General features: G+C 34.2%; 3 protein-coding genes across 3 annotated transcripts; 1 reads left to right on the top strand and 2 right to left on the bottom strand.

The window, feature by feature from the left end:
• Positions 1 to 1,141: 1,141 nt before the first annotated feature.
• Positions 1,142 to 4,288, top strand: LOC110620794 (flavonoid 3'-monooxygenase CYP75B137). The gene is made up of 2 exons (XM_021764669.2): positions 1,142 to 2,188; positions 3,579 to 4,288. Exons 1-2 carry the CDS (start codon positions 1,226 to 1,228, stop codon positions 4,206 to 4,208), a joined length of 1,593 nt encoding a protein of 530 aa, XP_021620361.1. The 5' UTR covers positions 1,142 to 1,225; the 3' UTR covers positions 4,209 to 4,288.
• A 3,779-nt stretch (positions 4,289 to 8,067) lies between these two features.
• On the bottom strand, positions 8,068 to 9,413 carry LOC122721765. Its single transcript, XM_043950567.1, has 4 exons — positions 9,296 to 9,413; positions 8,888 to 9,214; positions 8,674 to 8,781; positions 8,068 to 8,559 (listed from the first exon to the last, which is right to left on the bottom strand). The coding sequence occupies exons 1-4, from the start codon at positions 9,371 to 9,373 to the stop codon at positions 8,158 to 8,160; spliced, it is 915 nt and encodes a 304-aa protein (XP_043806502.1). The 5' UTR covers positions 9,374 to 9,413; the 3' UTR covers positions 8,068 to 8,157.
• An 11,144-nt stretch (positions 9,414 to 20,557) lies between these two features.
• LOC110628686 (primary amine oxidase) lies at positions 20,558 to 23,455 on the bottom strand. The gene is made up of 4 exons (XM_021775481.2): positions 22,031 to 23,455; positions 21,808 to 21,921; positions 21,056 to 21,603; positions 20,558 to 20,955 (listed from the first exon to the last, which is right to left on the bottom strand). The coding sequence occupies exons 1-4, from the start codon at positions 23,360 to 23,362 to the stop codon at positions 20,745 to 20,747; spliced, it is 2,205 nt and encodes a 734-aa protein (XP_021631173.1). The 5' UTR covers positions 23,363 to 23,455; the 3' UTR covers positions 20,558 to 20,744.
• Positions 23,456 to 23,568: the final 113 nt, after the last annotated feature.

Here is a 23,568-nt window from a genome sequence, read left to right as displayed (position 1 = left end):
TTATATTATAAATTTTATCATTATGCTTTAAGTTTAAAACAAAATTATTTTCAATAAAATAAAAATTATCTTATTAAAATTTAAAAGATAGTCAAGAAAATTTAAAATATATTAAGCAGTAAATGAAATTAATAATATTTAAAAGATAGCAAAAAATTTGCAAGAATTAATTGAATTTATTTTTTTCTTGCAATTATCTTGATTAAAATAAAAAATAAAAAATTTTTAATTTAAAAATTTTTGTCATGCATAAAATAAACTTATGTATATATTTTTTTTTCCGAACCATACCAAATAAAGGGCAAAGTTTTTCGAGTTTTACAATTGATATTTTTATAATTAAAAACTGTGAGTAAGTAATTATTTAAAAATTATAAAAAATTATGGGAAAAAGTTTCTATAATTTAATCAGTTTTCACTTTACGATTTATAGTGTAATTTATGTTAAAATAGTATAGAGTGGTATTACACTATTAGCAATCAATTATTATTATAGATACTATCAGAAAATATTGACATAAAAACCATATAATATTATTCTAACACAAATTAAATCATATATTTTAAAATAAAAAATTAATAAAATTATATAATAAATTTTGTACTTTTACACTTAAAAATATTTATAAAATATTAATTAATAGATATATTTTGTTTATTATATAACATATAAACATATTGAAATTACAATTATTTGTTAACTGCGCAAGATTATTATTTTGACATAAGTTAAAGCATATATTCTGAAGTATAAAAGAACGAAATCACACTCAACTTTTTTTTTTATATATTTTTCCTAAAATTATAAAATTATATATATAATAGATTTTTTCTTGGGTTTAGTTCTGGTGGTTCTGTTTTAGTATAAAATTAAACTAAAAAAAAATATCTGACCTGCAAACGATACATATATTGCATTTCAATAATAATATAAATTCCTGCATTTTTCAATCAAGATGGAGACACTCAATATCTGGATGATTAGCTAGGAAAGTATTCCATGGTAGCCACAGAAATCAGAAGAATTATCGGTAGGAAAATCATATCTCAATGAAGTCATCTTCCAAAAGCAGCACCACTCGTTCATTGCATTGTAGATATTTAGTGTCCTCTAATCGTCTTTATATTTAAAATTCTGTGTTGTTTACTTTTTCATAAATGCTATGTTCAACTGAAACATCTTTCCATCTCCATCCTCCAGTTTTCTTTCCCCCTAAACACTACAATGTTTGAATTCTTTTCTGGGTTGTGGTCTTCTTCCTGTAGCAAGGAAAGAGAGAATTTTTGGCTCACCATATCAGTGTCTGCAATTTTAATATTGTGGTTCTGTTCGAATCTCAGGAAATCAAAGAAGAGGATTCCACCGTTGCCACCGGGTCCTCGTGGCTTGCCAGTAGTTGGTTACCTTCCATTTCTTGACACTGAACTTCACAAGCAGTTCACAGAATTAGCTGGGGTCTATGGTCCAATCTACAAGCTTTGGCTGGGGAAGAAATTATGTGTAGTGGTGAGCTCAAACTCAGCAGCCAAAGAAGTACTGCGCGACCAAGATGCGATAGTCGGCAACCGTGATCCCCCCGTCGTCGCACAGATCATCTCGTACGGTGTATTGGATATTGCCTGGTCCTCCTTGGGTCCTGCATGGAAAAAGATGCGCAAGATATTTGCACGTGAAATGTTAAGCAACTCAAACCTTGAGACCCTATCTTCTCTTAGAAAACAAGAGGTTAAGAAAACAGTTAGGAATACTTATAACAATACAGGCAAGCCCGTAGATATTGGAGAATTAGCATTTCTAGTAAGCATAAACACAATGACAAACATGCTGTGGGGTAGCATACATGAAGGAGATGACACCCATAATGATGGAAAACAATTCAAAAAATTAATGGCCGGACTCATGGTGCTGTTGGGAAAGCCAAATATTTCCGATTTCTTTCCAATGCTTGCAGCATTAGATTTGCAAGGCATGCAGAAGCAAGCAAGGAAGTTCGTGCAAAGTTTCGACAATTTTATCAATCCGATAATAGAGAGGGGTCAAAAATTGGTCGAAGCCAACCAAGGCAGGACTACTGCAGAAAAGGATAAGCAAAGGAAGGACTTCTTGATTCTCCTTTTGGAGCTTAAGGAGCAGCATGAGAATACAGAAACATCATTTAGCATGAATGAAATTAAGAGCTTGCTCACTGTAAGTTTCCTGTATGCCTTTTTCTTATTTACTAGGGAGATTTACAATTTAGTCCCTGAGTATTGCCATTATTAACAAGTCAGTCCCTGTATTTTTAGAAACCTATTAAAACGTCCTTATGTTTTCTCTCCATCAACGAAATAGTCCTTCTGTCTATTTTTGCCGTTAAAAATATAGTAAAAGACTAAATTACCCCCAATTATTTTTCTCCTTCTCCTTTCTTCTTCATCAATTCTTCTTCCTTTTGCTTCTTCTTCTTCTTCTGCTTCTTCTTCTTCTGCTTTTTCTCCTTCTTCTTCTTTTTCTTCTTTTTTTCTCCTTCTTCTTCTGCTTCTTCTCCTTTTTCTTCTTTTGCTTCGTTTTCTTCTTTTTCTTCTTTATCTTCTTCTTCTTCTTCTCATTCTTCTCCTTCTTCTTCTTCTTTTTCTTCTTTTTCTTCTTTCTCTCCTTCTTCTTCTTCTTCTCCTTCTTCTTCTTCTTCTTCTTCTTCTTCTTCTTCGGAGGAGGAGGAGGAGGAGGAGGAGGAGGAGGAGGAAAGAAAAGATAGGGACTATTTTGTTGATAAAAAGAAACAATAAGGATGTTTTAATAGATCTGAGAAAATATAGGGACTATTTTGTTGACAAAAAGAAACAATAAGGACGTTTTAATATATTTCTAAAAATATAGGGAGGAACGATTTCGTTGACAGAAAGAAACGATGAGGAGGGACTATTTCGTTGACTTAAATAAACGATAAGGATGTTTTAATAGATGTGAGAAAATATAGGGACTATTTCATTGATGGAAAAAAATAATAAGTACGTTTTAATAGATATGAAAAAAAATAAAAATATTTTAATAGTTTTTTGAAAATGTAAGAACTAACTTGTTAATAATTACAATATACAAGGACTAAATAAATGGTTTTATTTGAGGGTAAAATTGGATTTTAAAAATTTTCTCTCTCCTCCTTTATCTAATTTTAACGGAAAATAGGACGGAAGGACTATTTCGTTGACGGAAATAAAACATAAGGACGTTTTAATAGGTTTCTAAAAATATAGGGACTGATTTGTTAATAATGGCAATACCCAAGAACTAAATTGTAAATCACCCTATTTACTATTACTCGCTTCCAGTGGCGAAGCCACATATAAATATTGGGGCAATTTGCACCTCTCTTTTAAAAATTTTCCTTCATTTTTTTTAGGTTTTGTAATTTAAATTAATATTTGTACCCTTCTCCAACAAAAAATTATCCTTTTCTTCTTAAAAATTTATAAAAAATAGAAAAATAAATAGATATATTTTATATATTTTAATTTATAAGTTCGGAATTTTAATTATTTGTGGCATTAAAATTGTGCCTACACTGACGCGTCGCAACATTGTTCTTATTTCATATTAGGATGTTGTGGTCGGCGGATCAGATACAACGTCAACAGTGGTAGAATGGGTATTTGCAGAGTTGATGCACAATCAAGAAATGATGGAAAAGGTCCACCAAGAATTAGATGAAGTTGTGGGGTTGAATAACTGTGTGGAAGAATTCCACTTGCCTAGACTAAGTTACTTGGATGCTGTAGTGAAGGAAACACTTCGGTTGCATCCACCGCTTCCTCTTCTGGTACCCCGACGTCCAAGCCAATCATGCAGCATAGGTGGATACACCATTCCCAAGGGCAGTGCAATTTTTCTAAATGTTTATGCTATTCACAGGGATCCTAATCTTTGGGATAATCCTTTGGAATTTAGACCCGAGAGGTTTTTGAACGAGGACAGTACCACCAAATTTGATTACTCGGGCAACAATTTCCAGTTTTTTCCATTTGGATCAGGAAGACGAATTTGCGCAGGGCTGCCACTAGCAGAGAAGATGCTGATGTATCAATTGGCTTCATTGTTGCACTCATTTGAGTGGAAGTTGCCAAATAACACGAAGCTAGAACTATCTGACAAGTATGGGATTGTTGTAAAGGTACTGAAACCTGTGGTTGTTATACCAACACCCAGGCTGTCCAATTTAGACATGTACTAGCTGCAAGACTACAAAGCATGCAACCGCTTTGCCTTTGTGAACTGTGATAAAATAAATTGGTGGTGATGATGATTATGCTATGTTGTCTGTTCCTTTGGAGTTTTACACTTTCCCTTTCTCCTTTGAAATTTTCGTACTAAATTTTGGGAATTTTTTTTTTTGTGTAAACAAAATATTTAACTTTTTAAATTTGATCTAAAAATAGTTGTGAAATATAGATTTGATCAGTAAGAAAGATCAGTTACACACCTCCTTTTTTTTTTAGAAACATTTATAATTTAGTTCTTAAATATTATCATTATTAATAAATCAGTCTCTATATTTTCAAAATCTATTAAAACGTCCTTATTTTTTCTCTCCGTCAACGAAATAATCATTTCATCTATTTTTACCATAAAAAATAAGCAAAATATCAAATTACTTCATTCTTTTTCTTCATCGATTCTTTCTCAACTTCTTCTTCTTTGGTTCTTTTTTTATTTTTCTTCAATTTTTTTTTTATTTTTCTTTTTTAAGGGGGAAAGGAGAAGAGGGAGACGATTCTTCTTCTTCTTCTTTTTCTTCATCATCATCATCTTTTTCTTCGTCTTCTTTCTTCTTTTTCTTCGTCTTCTTTCTTCTTTCTTCTTTTTCTTCTTCTTCTCCTTCATCATTATCATCATCTTCTTATTTTTCTTTTTTTTTTTTGAGGAGAATGAGGAAGAGAGACTATTTCGTTGATGGAAAAAAATGATAACGAGATTTTAATAGATATGAGAAAAGATAAGGACGTTTTAATAGATTTCTGAAAATATAGAGGCTGATTTGTTAATAATATCAATATCCAATAACTAAATAAAAAATTTTATTTGAGGGCCAAATTGAATTTTAAAATTTTTTTTTCACATTCTTTATCCATGTTTTAACGAAAAAGAGAACGGAAGAATTGTTTTGTTAACGGAGTAAAAACATAAAAACGTTTAATAAATTTTTAAAAATATAGAGACTGTTTTGTTAATAATGATAATATTCAAGAATTAAATAGTAAATCTTATTTTTTAATTAAAAAAAAGTTTTTTTTAATTAAAATAAAAAAAAACTGACAATCTTTTTGATAGGGCCTCTTCCTTTTCTTTTAATTAACATGTTTTTTCATTATTAATTTTTTTATATATTAATAATATAACTAAATATTTTTTTAATATATATAATAAAATATATTACTATAATATATAATATAACAGCTAAAATATTTTTATATTAACATTAAATAGTAATATAATATATTTAATATTATATTATAGAAATAACGAGTATCAAAATAATTATATAAACTTATATAAGAAATTATTTGAATATTATTTAATTCTTGTATGGTAAAAGTTAAAAAATATTATTAGTAAAATACTGTTTATTTTCTACTAAAATTCACACAGAATTTATAAAATTTAAATTTTGACATGTAAATATAATAAATTTATATTTTATAATATAACATTAAATATATTTTATTATATTTATTATAAAAATATTTAATTTTATTCTAATAATATATATTTTCTTGATTTAAAATTTTTAAAAAAATTAATATATATATATATATATATATAATAAAAATAAAAAAAACCTGCCGTTTTATAATTTCTTTTAAAAATTTTTAAAAAATTAAAAATCTATACTATATATAAAAAAGTAGGGAGAGAAGAATATTTGGACTTTCTAAATTACCCCTACTACATTTTATTAGTTACAATTTAATTGTTATTTAAAAATTTTTAATTTAATTATTTAATTATATTAATGTTCTATTTAAATTCAAATTATTAAAAAAATATTTTAACATTTAAATTATTTGTATTGAAATTTATCATACATTAAATTAATTTTTTAAAATAAATAATTACAACTTGTTGTTATTTAAAAAGTTTTAATTTATTTATATTATTAGTCTATTTAAATGTAAATTGATTGAATAAATCCTTAACTAAATTTTATTATATAAGATTTTTTAATATTTAAATTCTATTTATTTAAACTTTACTGTAAGTTGAATTATTTTTAAAAAGCAATTAATTCCTGAAAAAAATATTTTCTTTCAGGCATTAAAGCCAACTTATCGTTCTAACATCCTCTACTGTACATTGAAACGTTCTTATTTCATGCGATGAAGTTCTTGTGGAATGAAAATGTTGTTTTCAACCTAATTAAACAAGAGCCGATATTTCTTTTCACAACCACAGAAAAGACCAGATACTCCTCTTTCTAGAGGTTTTTTTCAGAGAGAATGAAGTTTTCAATTTCTTTTCTGGAATCTTGCTTCTTGGCTTAGCAATTTAGTAATATATATATATATATATATATATATATATATATATATATATTTCTCAAAGGAAAAGTCTTAAATAGGAGAAATTTCTCCTTAAATAGGCATTACAGAAACTACAAAGTAAACGTGGTATGAAGGGTTGCAAACAAAATTAATTTTTATAATAAATAATTATATTTTTTATTTATCATTATATACCAAATTATAATTATACTATTTGTTATTTGAACTGGTTTGGAATTTGGGTCTGCCTTATAATTGATTTTGATTGGGTTAGAATTTAAAATCTCATAACAATTTCAATATTAATAAATTAAAGCTGATTATAAAGCCTAATAATTTTACTAAATGGTTTGTTTTTTTAATTTGTATAAAATAATCAAAACCAAATTAAAACCAAGTTAAAACAATTAATTTAAGTTCATAGTTAAAATCAATATATGTTCACCTTTAAATTCATTAAATATAATTTCTTTCACTAGAGCTTGAAATTAAAATCTTATAATTTTGACAAGTAAACCAAATATTAGTAGAACATAATTAATTAGTTGCTGCAAGATTAGAAAAATTATAGCTAGCTAGCTTTCCGTGCCAATGTTTTTAGTTTATTGTAATTATAGTCAAAACACTTAAATTAATTTTAGTTAAAGCCACATGTCAACACTGCACAAAGACAAGTTACCCATTATGAGATATAATAAGTAACAAATTATAAATATTTAAATATTTAACTATAATTATTACAAAATTAAAAAAAATGAGTTTTGACTATCAAATTATAAATCAGATTATACTTATAAAAAGGTGTAAGTTGAGGTTTTACGTAAAATACGTCTAATCTTTATATATATTAGAATTAAAACAAAGAGAAAGTCGTAATCTCTTTGCTCAGCATTCTTTTTTTTTTTTTCAATTTTTACAGATTTTTGAAATTTTTTCTTTATTTTTCTTAATTTTGATTGGATCAATATACACTACAAAAAAACAGGGTATCAGTGACGGATTTTTCCGTCGCTGAAAGTAAAAAATCCGTCGCTGAAACTTTCAGCGACGGATTTGCGACGGACTCAAGTCTGTCGCTTAAAGTCATGTCGCTAATTTTTTCCGACGGATTGGGCGTCCGTCGGAAATATTAGCGACGGATTTCCGACGGATCTTAACTCCGTCGGAAAATTTTGCGACGGATTCTCCGACGGATAATTCCGTCGGAAAGTTTTAGCGACGAGATTTTTCGTCGCTAAATCCGTCGGAATATCTAAATTCATCCTATAATAATCCGTCGCTAATCTGTCAGAAATCATTAGCGACGAAAACTTTCCGTCGGAAATCCGTCGGAAATTTAAAAACATTTTAATAAATATTCTTTTGAATCCGTCGCTAGTCCGTTAAAATTCGATCATAAAAAAAAATTCTTGCATTTATTTAGATATTTCCTGTATAATTAAATAATTTATAATTAAGAATCACATTGAATATAAATCAAATATTTCATAATACTTAACAATGTTTCTAAAATTTAAAATAAATCTATAATATTTAACAATATTCATAAAATTTAAAATAAATTCATAATACTTTACAATGTTCATAAAATTAAAAAGAAATCCATAATACTTAACAATATTTATAAAATTTAAAACTAATCTATGAATTTGTTGAACCATCTGAATCTGCAGTTGTGTTATGCGGTGAAGATATATTTTTGTTCTTTAATGATTTCATCTGATCTTTTATCTGTTTTTCTATCTGCACTCGCATTTGCTCTTGCATTTGCTCCATGTCTTGTTTCATTTTGATTCGGTTTTGCTCTAATATTTGTTCAACCTCCTCTAAAGAAAACATAGTTTGAGAAGGTCCTCCAGGATGAGCTGATGTGCATGAGAAAGATGTAGTTGGAGTTCCTGATTTTGCAATATCAGAGGATCCAAAACCATAAACTCTTCCTTTGCTACTTCCAGAAATTTCAATCCACTTATTCAAATCAAAAGCAGACGGACTCTCACAATTGTCATTCACATTTTCAGCAATTGCACTCAAATAAGCTCCCTAAGTAAAAAAAAAGAAAATATAATAAACATTTCATGAATCATACACAACTAATGATAACATAACAATTAAAAAAATAATGTGATAACATTAAATAAGCAAAAAGTAACTTACATCAACTCGTCGTGATTTTCCATCAATGTAAACACCTTGACTCCCCTTTTTTGTGTGAGTTGCACGAAATAGTTCAAGTTGAGTTGGTTGTCTACCCAACTTCTTTGCCTACAAAAAAGAAATAGTCACACAACACAAGATGCACGAATAATTTCTAGCCATCTATATAAAAATAGAATTGTATAAATAAAAGTAAAAAATAAAAGAGTTATTCCAATCTATTCTCATGAACCTCCAATTTTATTGAACCACCAGAGTGTTTCGTAATAGTCCCATCTTTTTCTACGTTTCTATTTGCTTTACCAGCTTCTGATTTCTTTCTCCACTCTGGTGTACTCCAATAAGCAACAAGTTCATTCCATATCTCTGCCTCCATCCAATCTGGTCCTAAATTGTATAGATAAGCAACATCTGTCTTCTTGTGCTTGCGCAACAATTCGCTCCTAACTCTATTAAGAATGTCTCGCAATCTTTCCTTACCTACCTTTTCCCAAGCAATTCGAACCATACCTTCTTCACTCTCATCCCATGTATATCGACTCTACAAATAACAATCAGTGTTATGTAAATTTAAAAAACTTAAAATGCATATTATAAATTTTAGAATATAAGTTGTATTTACCCGAAAAAGTCCGAAGAGCTCGTCTTTTATCTTTAAAGGTATTTCTGACCAAGTTTTCCATGGAGCAGTGTAGCGCATCTTAATGTCATTAGTGATTGATCTAGTAACTGTGGAATCTAAAAAATTGCAATATTTTTTATATATAATGAGTAGTTGTAAGTAATAATACATATTAAATCAATAGCAAAAAGTTGTATATGACTTACACATTTCCTTTCAATCTAATCAATTGTCGATCAGAAGGGTTTGATGGGATAGGATGTCCCAAGTTCGGACCTCTAGTTCGAACTGATGATGATGAGGATGCGTTTGTTTGCCCCCCTAATGCTTGTGGAGTGTGCTCCAGTGTTTCCTCCTGCACCTGTACTGCCTCATCTGTTTCATTCATTGAGAGTTGCTGGCTATGTCCTCTACCTCTAGATGATACTGCTCTTCGAGGCATCTAAAAAAATAATTGTCCATTAGTTTCAATTAACAATAAAGACAAACAATATATAAAACCTTAATCAATATACAAATTCAATTCTAATTATATACTAATTTAATAAATCAAACACACTAATCAATTTAACAATACATATCAAAGTAGAGTTGAATAAAGGCATGTAAAGTACACCGACAAAGCCAAACTATACATATCAAAAGTTATGAAAATGAGTTATAAAAAAAATTGAATAATTTTTCATACAAATGTTTACAATAATTAAAAAAAAACATTAGAAAAGGAATATGTAAAACAAACAATACCTTTTCTTTTAAAGACCTATTAAGTTTTTTTCATGATTATAGTATTTTTTAAATTAAGCTATATTATTGTGTTGATTTAGTATTTTTTAGAAAATTTAAAATATTATTTTAGAAAAGGACCATTACTATTTATTTTATCTATTTGATTAAGACTTTAAGTATTTTATGTATTTGATTAAGACTTTATTTTATTTATTTGATTAAGACATTATTATTTAAAATTTCCAATTAAATTATAAATAATAATTAATTAAATAATTTACTAATTATCTGAAAAATTAATTATTAAATTACTGTCTATTTATCTATAAAATTTCATGGTTATTTTTTTTTATTTTTTTGAGTATTTAACATGTTACCTTAAACTATTTTATCCTATATTTATCACAATTATATACTAATTGTTTTAATATTTTTTATAATTATTTTAAAATTTCATAATATAATTTTATAAAAAATAAGATTTTGAATCAAAGAAATAAAATTTCCAATACATATAGTTTTTTCAACTTCTAATTATAAAAATTAAAGCAAATCAATTTAGTAATAAGTTTTAATTTAATATATTAAAATAAAATAAATTAAAAAATTAAATTTAAGCTTTCTGCAGCAGCAAGCGGCAGCATGCTGCTGCAGCAAGCATGTTGCGGCAGCGTGCTGCTGCGGCAGCCAGCTGCTGCGGCAGCCTGCTGCTGCTGCAGCAAGCTTGCTGCAGCAGCAGCAGATTAAAGTAAGTACCTGGCAGCGGCGAGCGGCGAGCGGCGAGCGTCCAGCAGCGGCGAGCGGCGAGCGGCGAGCGTCCAACAGCGGCGGCGGCCAGCGTCCAGCAGCGGCGGCGGCGATTGCGGCAAAGAGAAAGGTGTCGGAGAGAGGAGAAAAGAGCAGAGGAGTGAAAGAGGGGCTGCTAAAATCAAAAGAGATATAAGGAAATTATTAGGGTTTTTTCTTTTATATTTGCGTTTTTTCTGACGGATTAGCGACGGAATAAATTCCGTCGCTAATATTTTAAAAATCCGTCGCTAATTTATCACTAATCCGTCAGAAATATAAATATATATTATTCGTCGCTGATCCGTCGCTAAATCCGTCGCTAATTTTATTTTTTCCGACGAAAGTGTTTTCCGTCACTAAATCCGTCGCTGATAGTAAGTTTTTTTGTAATGATAGAATTTTAAACCTAAATAAAATAATTTATTTTTAATTAATTGCAACTCTAAAAGACTTAATTCATATTGGTAACTGATAGCGGTTGTCGAAACCGTAAAAAATAAATCTATTAAACAATCAACAATTAACTTGTAGATAGTGGCAATAGGGTCGAACCACAGGGATTTGACACTACGGATTTTCCTACTAATGACTTGGACAAGTAAATAACAAAAAATTAAAAAGGGGGTTTTGATTTGATGATTAAAATTAAATAGCAAAAGAAAGCAATAATTTAAAGTTTGAGTAAATCAATAAGAGAAAAGCTTCTAGTTGAAGTATGGATCTATTTCAGATTGTTTAGAATTGATCATTGATTCTTTAATACTCCTATTTATCTCAATAAATTAGTTTAGGATGTGGAAGACGCTTCTCACAATCCAAATTCCTCCTTAGTTCTAGTTTGATTAGGAAACGTTCGCTAATCAAACACTAGTTAACAAGTTGCCAAGGAACGTCCTTGGGACCTTTGGCATCGAACAACTGTTAACTGCATTAAGACTTTAAAAAACCTAATTCTAACTTTGCCAACCGCGTGGCCAAGTTTAGATCATGCAACTTGATTAAATTTGTGTTCAAATAATATAAGCAATTACGGACTTAAATCATTCAAGCAATTTGTTGCTTAAGCAATTTAAAAGCAATCGGCCCTTATTGATTCTAAAAGCAAAGCAACAATTATGGAAAGATCAAATTGCATAAATATTGAAAATAAATAGAAGTTTAACAATGGAGATTTAAATCTCCCAATTCATCACAAAATCTGAAATTCACCAACTTCAACTAGAAAAGAAGGAAATTAGCCACTCATGGTGGACTAAATACACAAAAGAAGAAAAGAAAGGAAAGAAAAAAGCTGTAGAATTTCTGGCGAGGGGAGAAGATGCTGAGTAGCTGATCAGAAGATGCCCCTTGCTGGTTTGGAGGTTGCTCTTTTATAGCTGAAGAATTCCATCCTTCTAGGGTTTTGAAATCCCTTTTTAATTTGGCTTGTGATTCCTCTTTTGATGTTGAATTTAATTGTAACTGGAATTCCTTAGGTGAGAAGCTCTTTCGTGGCTCTTGGAATTGTGTTGGTAGTGATTGAGTTGGATTTGGACTTCTGAAAATTCAAAATTTGGTTTCCTGCTGTTTTCCCGCCTCTGCTGTCAAGGTGATTTGGGCAGTTTCTGCGAGTGATTTGGGCAAATCACTTGCCTAATCTGCCCCAATCATTCTCCGGGATTCAGTCCAGTTTCTGTCTCTGTCTCTGCGAGTGATTTGACCAGTTTCTACGAGTGATTTGGACAAATCACTGACCCAATCACTTTTCTGTCATTTTCTGCACTTTTTCTCCATTTTTTCAATTTCTTCCTTTTCTGTAAAAACAAGATAAAAATCATAAATTAAGCTAAATAATGTGTAAATAAACAGTAATAAATATAATAAAAATGTGGCTAAATTATGCTTGATCAAATACCCCCACACCTAGCTTTTTGCTTGTCCTCAAGCAACAAATAACTTAGTCAATCAAGCTCTTTTTTCTTTTGAGCCTAAGTACCACTTAATCAGCCCCCCTAGACTCCTAAATTGAAGTATCACAGTATAGAATACATGCACCAAGGTTGTTCTTCTCTTTTCCTTGTTTCCCCTTACCTATCATGGTCAAAGGAAAGGTTTTTGATTCATTCATGCTTATTCTCTTTGTATAAGCTCAATGCAACCTCTAAGAGTGACTTGCCCTTCTTTGAGCATTTTATTTTATTTTATTCAGCATCACTTTTTTTATTCTTGTCTGAAAAAGTCACTAACCTTTTTACGCGAAGGTGCATATTGGTGATACCCACCCCCGGTTACTCAGTTAGTCACTTGTTCAAGTGGCTACTAGCTTTGTTCATAGCTTATTTGGCCATAGGAATAGGTTTTATGATTTGTGCTTTGTGCTGGTTTTTCTTTTTCTTTTCTTTTCATGACAGTTTGGGCAAATCACCTCATAGGGAGTTACACTAACTTTTTATTTGCATGTATTTATATTTTTATTTCCCTTGACCAATGCAAATTTAGAGATTCAATTCAAGAAAAGAACTTCCAAAGTGAAGGTAGCACACTATAATTTATTCAATTTAGGCTTAAAGGGGTGGAAAATCAATGGGGTCATGAGATAGGAAGCTCTTTTAACCTTGTTATCTATGCTGAGTAGAGCAAAAGCTAAGTCAAAATTCTGTGTGTGTGTGTGCAAAAAGTGAAAAAATGTGTGAAAAAATTTTGGTGTGTGTTTATGGGATAAAAAGATGCAAAAAGAAACAAAAAGAAAGCAAAAAGATAATGTAAACGGAAAAAATATAACCTAAACCTAACAGTAAATACCCCCACACCTATCCCAAACATTGTCCTCAATGTTTAAACATAAATATGAAAAAATTAATAAGGAGAAGGAAAGGGACTGCCTGGGATATGGGTGATTTGAGCAGGTGATTTGGGCAAATCACCCGGCCAAATCACTGGCTGTCATGGTCTGTGGGCAGAAAGTGTTGAACCGGCAGCTGCAACATGCTTTCCATGTGCTGCATCCTGTCTTGAGCCTCTACCGAATGGTCTAGAGGTGCCTTTTATGTCCTCCAAGGTCCATCCAATTGCTTTCTTGTGCTTCCTCAACACATCAAGGAGCTTTTTCCTCTTCTTCTTGGCTGGGCTGGTTAGAAATAATTACTGGAAGTGTATTTTCAGCCCCTAAAAAGGCATATTTGAGATGGCTGGGCAAGGGTTTCAGATCTGGTGTATCTGCTGCCTGTTCTGATTTCTGCTGTTTGCTGTCTGATTTGGGCTGTGATTTGGGCAGATTATCTGGTGATCTGGGCAAATCACTCTCTGTTGTGCCTGTCTGCCCCAGTGATTTGGGCAGATCGTTTGGTGATTTGGGCAAATCACCCGCCACCAGCTGTGAACAATACTCCATCTGGTCTGTATAAGTGTTGCTGTCCACTTCTTCCCTCCTGCAAAGACCTTCATAAAGTAAGTTTTCTTGATCATAATAAAAAATTTCTTGACTTAAAATCATCAATAACATCAAGGCCATAAACATGAGAAACATCATTGGGAAATTTCATGGCATCATAAACATTAAATTTGATAATTTCCCCTTCAAACTCCATGGTTAGTGTGCCATCATGCACATCAATTTTTGTTCTGGCTGTGCTCAAGAATGGTCTCCCAAGTAGGATGTCAGAGGTGATTTTGCCCTTATCCTCCTCCATGTCAATCACATAAAAATCTGCTGGGAAGACTAGTTGGTCAACTTGTACCAACACATCTTCTAGCACTCCCTTGGGATGGATGACGGATCGGTCAGCCAATTGGATCACAATGCTGGTGCCCTTGAGTGTACCTGCATTCAACAAGTTAAAAATGGAAAGGGGCATGACATTGATTGAAGCCCCAAGGTCACACATGGCCTTCTTTATTCTCACATTGCCTATTTTGCATGAAACCGCGAACATTCCTCTATCCTTGCATTTGGTGGGAAGTTTCCTTTGAATGACAGCTGAGACACACTCCCCCACACTTACCTTTTCATGTTCAGCAAGTTTCCTCCTATTGGTGCATAGCTCTTTGAGAAATTTAGCATACCTTGGTATTTGTTTGATAGCATCAAGTAGAGGTATATTGATTTCCACCTTGCGGAGTGTCTCAAGTATCTCTTTCTCCTCTTTTTCTTTTTGAGATCTTGCAAATCTTTTGGAAAAAGGGTAAGGTACCTTGAATTTTTCTGCTGGTTGCTGTATTTTCTGCTTTTGGCTGGACTCTGCCTGATCTGTTGATTTGGGCAAATCGATCTCTGCCTTCTCTGGTGATTTGGGCAGATCACTGCTGGGCAACTCAGTCTGCCTAGCGATTGGGTCAGTGATTTGGGCAAATCGACTGCCCTGATCACTTTCTGGCAGATTTTTTTCAATGGCCTGTTTTTGCAATTTTTCAGCCCTATTATCTTGCAGCTCTTTTCCACTCCTCAATGTGATGGCACTAACATTTTGTCTTGGATTTATCTCAGTTTGGGAAGGTAGCTTCCCTTGAGACTCATATTTGCTCATTGAAGAGGCCATTTGACTCACTTGTTTCTCAAAACTTTGCACAGTATTTGCTAAATTTTGCACAATCTCTTCAAGAGGTGCTTTGGAGTTCTGAGGTGCAGCTTGAGCTTGATTCCTTTGCTGGTAGCTTGGATATTGATTTCCCCTTGCATAGCTGAAATTTGGATGGTCCCTCCACCCTGGATTATAAGTATTTGCATAGGGATCATACCTTCTTTGCCCATTGAAACCTCCAACAGCATTGACTTGTTGGTCCTCCTCTTGAAGGGAAGGACATAGATCAGTTGGGTGGTTGTTGGCACATATTCCACATGACTTGGGCTGCTGAATCTGCTGGACTTGTTGGGTTTGACCCACAACAAGGCTACGGACAGCATTGGTGAGATCAGAAATTTGGGATGCTAGAATGGATGTACTCACCTCATTTACACTCCTTGATGGTGGCTCTTGGTCTCCAAATTGTTGAGAAGCTGCAGCCATGGTGGAAATTAATTCCCTCATCTCTCTAGGTGACTTTTTCTCAATGGATCCTCCACAGGCTGCATCAATAAATTTTCTCTCTGCGGGTATCAGACCTCCATAGAAATACTCAATGAGAGATTGGTCAGAAATATCATGCGGGGGGCAGCTTGTGCACAACTTTTTGAACCTCTCCCAGTACTCATACAAGCCTTTAGAGTGCTTTTGCTTTATCCCACTTATCTCTCGACGGATGCCTATGGCTTTTGAGGTAGGGAAGAATTTTCTCAAGAATGCTCTCACCATACCAGCCCATGATGTGATGGATCCGGGTGGTAAGTAGAATAGTCATTCCTTGGCATAGTCATCAAGGGAAAAAGGGAAGGCTCTAAGCTTGACATGCTCTTCAGTAATACCTTGAGGTCTCATGGAGGAGCACACAATGTGGAATTCCTTCAAGTGCTTGTGAGGATCCTCATTTTCTAGGCCTCTAAATTTGGGAAGGAGATGGATTAGGCCTGTCTTTAACTCAAATGGCGCTGTCAAAGGGGGATATTCAATGCATAAGGGTGCTTGGTCTCCTGCTGGTTCAGCTAGCTCTCCGAGAGTTCTTTCCTGTGGCTGTGGTTGTGGTGCTTGGACAGGGATAAGCAAATTTCCAGCTTGAAGTTCCGCTTCCTCACGGACAGCAGGTTGTTGCACCATTGCTGGATTTTCTGCCATAACCTGGAATCGAGTATCAGGTTCAAATGCAGTAGTGGCTGTAGGAGAGTCTGCTGGTGCAAAAATTTCTGTAGCAGGAGCAGATGTGACAGCAAGTGCTTCAGCTGGTGCAAAGGTAGGTGAATTTGCTGGTGCAGAAAAATCAGCAGGTATAACAACAGCTCTGTGAGATGGTGTTGCTGATGAAGATGCTTTTGAGGCTTGGTTCCTCAAATTTGCTTGCTTCCTTAAGTACTTGGCAGTTTTTTCAATCTCAGGGTCGTAAAGAAGAGTGTCTTTACGGCCAGACCTGGTCATAAAGGGAAAATACGTTAGTTTAAATCAACTCCCCGGCAACGGCGCCAATTTTTAATAGCGGTTATCGAAGCCGTCAAAAATAAACCTATTAAACAATCAACAATTAACTTGTAGATAGTGGCAATAGGGTCGAAACACAGGGATTTGACACTACGAATTTTCCTACTAATGACTTGGACAAGTAAATAACAAGAAATTAAAAGAGGGGGGTTTTGATTTGATGATTAAAATTAAATAGCAAAAGAAAGCAATAATTTAAAGTTTGAGTAAATCAATAAGAGAAAAGCTTCTAGTTGAAGTATGGATCTATTTCAGATTGTTTAGAATTGATCATTGATTCTTTAATACTCCTATTTATCTCAATAAATTAGTTTAGGATGTGGAAGACGCTTCTCACAATCCAAATTCCTCCTTAGTTCTAGTTTGATTAGGAAACGTTCGCTAATCAAACACTAGTTAACAAGTTGCCAAGGAACGTCCTTGGGGCCTTTGGCATCGAATAACTGTTAACTGCATTAAGACTTAGAGAAACCTAATTCTAACCTTGCCAACCGCGTGGCCAAGTTTAGATCATGTAACTTGATTAAATTTGTGTTCAAATAATATAAGCAATTACGGACTTAAATCATTCAAGCAATTTGTTACTTAAGCAATTTAAAAGCAATCAGCCCTTATTGATTCTAAAAGCAAAGCAACAATTATGGAAAGATCAAATTGCATAAATATTGAAAATAAATAGAAGTTTAACAATGGAGATTTAAATCTCCCAATTCATCACAAAATTTGAAATTCACCAACTTCAACTAGAAAAGAAGGAAATTAGCCACTCATGGTGGACTAAATACACAAAATATGAAAAGAAAGGAAAGAAAGAAGCTGCAGAATTTCTGGCGAGGGGAGAAGATGCTGAGTAGCTGATCAGAAGATGCCCCTTGCTGGTTTGGAGGTTGCTCTTTTATAGCTGAAGAATTTCATCCTTCTAGGGTTTTGAAATCCCTTTTTAATTTGGCTAGTGATTCCTCTTTTAATGTTGAATTTAATTGAAACTGGAATTCCTTAGGTGAGAAGCTCTTTCGTGGCTCTTGGAATTGTGTTGGTAGTGATTGAGTTGGATTTGGACTTCTGAAAATTCGAAATTTGGTTCCCTGCTGTTTCCCGCCTCTGCTGTCAATTTCTGCTGTCAAGGTGATTTGGGCAGTTTCTGCGAGTGATTTGGGCAAATCACTTGCCCAATCTGCCCCAATCGTTCTCCGGGATTCAGTCCAGTTTCTGTCTCTGTCTCTGCGAGTGATTTGACCAGTTTCTACGAGTGATTTGGGCAAATCACTGACCCAATCACTTTTCTGTCATTTTCTGCACTTTTTCTTCATTTTTCCAATTTCTTCCTTTTCTGTAAAAACAAGGTAAAAATCATAAATTAAGCTAAATAATGTGTAAATAAATAGTAATAAATATAATATGCATAGTTAGTTGTTGATGTGGGTGAATGCTGAATGATCCAATAGTCTCAGACAGGAAGTCCAGGAGCCTTTGACTACGCCCTGGCAGGTATAGTAAAGACCAGGAGCCTTTGACTACGCCCTGGCGGTTATAGTAAAGACCAGGAGCCTTTGACTACGCCCTGGCAATGGTAAGTACAGAGGTGTTATATACACATATACATATATGAGACAGGAAGACCAGGTGCTCGATTCTATGCCCTGGCACAGAGTTACTGGGACTATGTGGTGACAGGTTTACTCTTGATGTGGATTGTCTAAAACAAAAGGCATTCGACGGTAGCTTCTTGGGTCTTCTTAAGACTTTGTTGTGGGGTTATTAATGCAATCAACAATGCATGTCGTTGGGTCTTCTTGTGGCACTTTGATAAAAGAGGTGTGTATACGGTGAAATCCACATACTTTGTATATATGGACTTGCTAGGGAGATCACCTTTTAATGTGGGAGATGAGTTGTGGACTAGTTTGTGGAATGTTTCGGTCCCTCCAAAAGTGAAGGATATTGCCTACAAAGGATAACTTAAGCCAAAGGGGTGTGGATGTAGATATTAGATGTGCTTGGTACCATGGAGATGAAAGTGTCAATCATATTTTGTTGCATTGTCCTGTGTCCAATAAAGTTTGGAGGTTAGGGGGAATGAAAAATTTGCAGCTGATAATTTTTTTAATTTTTTACTACAGACTTTGAAGTCCTAGGGCAAGGTTCGAAAAATCTTTGTAATGGTCTGTGCATGAAGATTAAGGTCAGCAAAAAACTCATTATTATGCAACCAGGTGTAAAATTCAACAGCTCACCTTGTGGAAAATGTCATTCATCATATATTGGATTGGGAAGCTGCTTAACGTGCTGATATTTTGTATGGAAATACAACTGCTATTTTATATCAGGGCACGGACTTGTTTTATTCTTTCAATCCTGCTTGTGATCCTGAAGTCATTCCTCTTTAAATTCGTGCGTCATTTTCAAGTTTGGACAATTTTAGTTGGCTTTGTCAAGTTGATAGAGTTTTGTTTCAAGCTCAAAATTTTATTGGTTACGGTTTTGTTGTGAAAAATTCTGAGTGTATATTTCAACGTGATGTTTTTAGTTTCTCGAAACATAATAGTACTTAAAGTTTTAGCTATCAATTACTGTTTACTTTTTGCGACGAAATTTTTGCCTTTTAATGACTGCATTCCTATGGACTGCTTGCAAATGGTTCAAGCTATTCAGTTTTTACATTTAAACTTTTTTGAACTTGGTTTGATTTTAAATTATTGTAAATTTTTGTTAGACTCTAAAACTGATATTTCTGTTAAATAGGTTCATCATCATATCATTTTAACTGCTCATACTTTGGCTAAAAAATCTATTAGGCATGATCGTTTATCTGTTTGGGATGATATCCCTCTTTATTAGACATGATCGTTTATCTGTTTGGAATGATATCCCTCTTTATTTGATGAAATTTTATTAATATAATTAAGTTTTGCTTAAAAAAAATAAAAAATAAAAAATAAAGTGCTGTCTCGTGTAAAGTGCAGTCATTATCCTTACATGCATATGTACCTAATTAGTTCATTATAATTCACCACATCACAGAGTCTTCGTCCTTGTGGGAGTAGTTGGAAGCCCACCAATCATCCATCACTTGGATGCCTTTTTTATCACCATTATTGTGTGTGGCCACTGTTTAACAACTACTGATTCTGATATTTATGTTTATACCATTTCATATTTGTTTAAGAAAGTAATATTTCTAAACTTATAATTATTAAATATAAATAATCTTATTATTTATGACCAGTAAATAAATATTAGATTTTTAAGAAATCAAATAACCTTATAAATATCTAAAAAAATATTCTAATTTAGACTATCAAGCTTCTCTAATACATTCAATCTAAAACCTGCAATGAAAAAATCTATAAAAACATTAAAGAAAAGCAAGTTATAAATAAAAATTGAAGGTTTGAACCAAACAGTAAAATTAGCCTGACATATAATTGTGTTGACTTGTCTCTCCAAAGAATTTCTACAGAATTGACTCAACAGTCTTATCCGATTTAATTTGTGATTTTTGAAAACCAAGGGAATTATTTTTTTAAACCGTTGAATTCTCTTACTTCGAATCAATCCAAACCAAAATTAAAATCACTTTGAAACTAAGCAATCTCATCCACTTAATCTGATTTACGGCATCCCTTGGCTGAAAACCGAAGCAAACTCCTGGCAGTGGCTGCTGCCATATACTTAACTCTAAAATGTTTAAAGATTATTAACATGTATATAATAAGTGATAAGATTATTCTCTTCCATTCAATATTTGTACAAATCAGACCAGAAATTTCTGCCCCAACCAAGCCACAACACGTAGCATGGCTTGCGAACCGAAAAGTCTTCTTCTCAACATAGGCTACATGTAGTAAAAGAGGAAAAAAAAAAACTAAAACTAAAACAACATATGCCATTCAAGCACTGTCTGAAGGCTTACAAACAGGCAAATCTTCCTCAAGATTAGGTGGGAACCGAAGAATAGGGTTGCTTTCAAAGAAATTGACAGGCTTCAGATCAAAGCTCGACGATACTGTTGGCATTATAGGGAAATCTTCCTGACATGGTATGTGATGAAAGCCTAACGTGTACCACACCACAATGTCCTTGTTCTCAATCGGACGGTCCCTACCACACCACAAATCATCAAGGTTCTTTTTAGCCTTTAAAAGAAAGAGGCAAAAAATCTGCCTAAAACCAAAATTTTCAAGAAAGTTGAGTTCTTTACCTTTCAGACCATACTGCGAGAGTGTCTTCACCTTGACTCTGGTAAACATATAACCCACCCGCCCATTCCTCGGTCCGATTATATGGGGTGACCCATATTTGATTATTTGTAAATGCTCCCCGTTTCTGTGGCGGATCATCATGATCAAGCAAGCTAGCAGCCGTGCCGCCGGGAACCACCTTATACCCCACAGGGTTCCCTACCCGTGTCTTTTTAGTCGGGTTGATCACATGGAACTCGGATGGTTCGTAAAGTTTGAGCTGAATCTGTGCATCTTTCTCTGTCTTTGCAACGTTTCTTGTAGCTTTTAAGTAACTTCTCCTTGGGGATTCTCCAGGAGAGGTCTGTTTCCTTTGAAGATTTACTTTTACGAAGGAATTATCAGATCCGTCGATGTCCATGTCAAGGTAAAACGTGATGAAGTGGTCATGGATGACACCGATGACGTTTTCTGATAACAGTGTGCCGTAGAGATTTTCTTGGCCTGGCACTTGGTTCATGTTCACGTATGAGGTGCCTTTCACCATCAGAATCCCACTAAGTCCTACCTGTCACCATTTTGCTCTATATGTTAGCTAGCTACCACTACTACATAGATATAACACCAGCAAGAAAAATCCAAAATAAAACAGGTCTGAAATTAGCATATGATGGCTAAAAATTAAAGCAATGTAAAGATTCCATGTTGGATATTTTCAAATGAACGCATGATTTAAACAAAACGTTACGCGTTTAGATATAAAATCACTAACCTTGATTCTGATTAGCCCATCAGTCTGGAACTCCCAATCAACGATGTAATCATAGTTAGCCACTGATGCTGCCATTCTAACCACAAGCGTCACCTTTGGCCTTACTTCCCTAATCTGTAATTTAAAAACTACGTAATCATCAACCTAAGAAATGCAATTTAATTATTTCCCTATATTTAATTAACAGAAAATATCAATCCAATTCCAAGATGATGTTCCTTACCCCCATACCCGTAATCGGACTCTCAGCGTGCCGCCACCCGATATCACCAGCATAACTCTCGAACACACAGATCATGTTTGATCGGACGTATGGAGATCCATCACCGGCGGCAAACACTCCGTCCATGTAATACGCATTTCGCGGACAATCATTAAGTGGGTCAAGCGGCATGGCCTGCAACCCGAACCCGTATTCACCCGCATCCATGTAAGTCTTAAAGTACCATGCATCTGTAGGGTCCATGTAAGGCACAAATAACTCCGAAGTCAGGCCTTTGTACATAACATTTCTCACCTCCCCAGTATCCGGGTCCTGGACTCTAGCGCGAGAAATGATCACCCCAGCTCTCGGGTCGGGTTTGAGATGAAATTCCCAGTTTGCCCATTTCACCATGTGCTCATCTTCCACAGTAAAGCTAGGCCCTTTTGGTTGCTCTATGGAAATCGGATTGATCAGTTTCTTCTGTTGATCGACGCCCTGAGCTGAGTAGCGATAATCTGTGTTGGCGGCCTTTGGTATGGGTATGGTCTTCCCTTTATCTGCTATCTCCACTACTTGTTTAGTGTCCAAATCAAGCAGCACAGTCAACCCTTCTATTGGCCTCATGTAGAAGTTTGCAGTGCCCTCCATAGAATAGCACTGTACCTTAATTAATCTCCTGTTCTCTTCCCTCGCACCATACCAACCTAAGGAGATGGGTAAGCAAGCCAGGTCCTTCAGATCTACTCCACGCTCGATGATCGTACGGTTGAAATCACCGTTCGACAGTGGGGCCCACGTGGATGAAGTCATGTCCTCTATCGTCATCGTTGGGTACCCGGAAAGCGGATTGGTTTCTTGTACGTTAACCTCGCTGGTATCTATATCCACCGTTAGCACGTGTGACTGGCCGCTCACACGTGCCACGACGGCAGCCTTTCTGGATAACATGGGGTCCCCCTTTCGCCATCTGAGAACAAGTGGCTTGTCGGGCTCTTCCAAGACTACGGAGTGTAGAGCAAAGGGAGATGACTTGAAGAGGTGGTGCGAGGATAGGATTGTACGGACTTTGTTGAGTTCTCGAATGGTAAGGGGATCCAGAGGGTGGTGGGGGACGTCTGACTCATGATGGTGGCGCGTCTGTCTTGGGGGTTTCTTGAGAATATTGATGGTGGGTGGTTTCTTAGATAGGAAGCGATTTCTGGAGGTGCACCAAGGAGAGTTGGTGGCGCAGTCGAGGAATTCGGTGGTGCTTGGTGGTGGAGCGTATGGGATATGAATCCAGGTGAAGAATAAGACAAGAGCTCCACACAGCAAGATGAAGAGGAAGCGAAAAAATTTTCTGGATTCCATGACTCACTAGTTTTTTTTCTTACTCAACAAGTGTTTGCTAGCTTCGTCTCTGCGTCTAAATGTGTGTGTCATTATAAAGACCTTGAATGGAAACAAATGGATAAGAGCGACACAGTTCATTATGCTGAAAATACAAAAAAACTAATGCAAGCGGGAAGGAAAAATTGGACGTTAGTGCCAGTCAAATTATAAAGGAAATATGTGTG

Source organism: Manihot esculenta, chromosome 1 (assembly GCF_001659605.2).
Source record: "Manihot esculenta cultivar AM560-2 chromosome 1, M.esculenta_v8, whole genome shotgun sequence".
In the NCBI taxonomy this organism is placed as follows: Eukaryota; Viridiplantae; Streptophyta; class Magnoliopsida; order Malpighiales; family Euphorbiaceae; genus Manihot; species Manihot esculenta.
The sequence above is the reverse complement of the archived record's forward strand: the minus strand, read 5'-3'. Positions and strand labels throughout refer to the sequence as shown.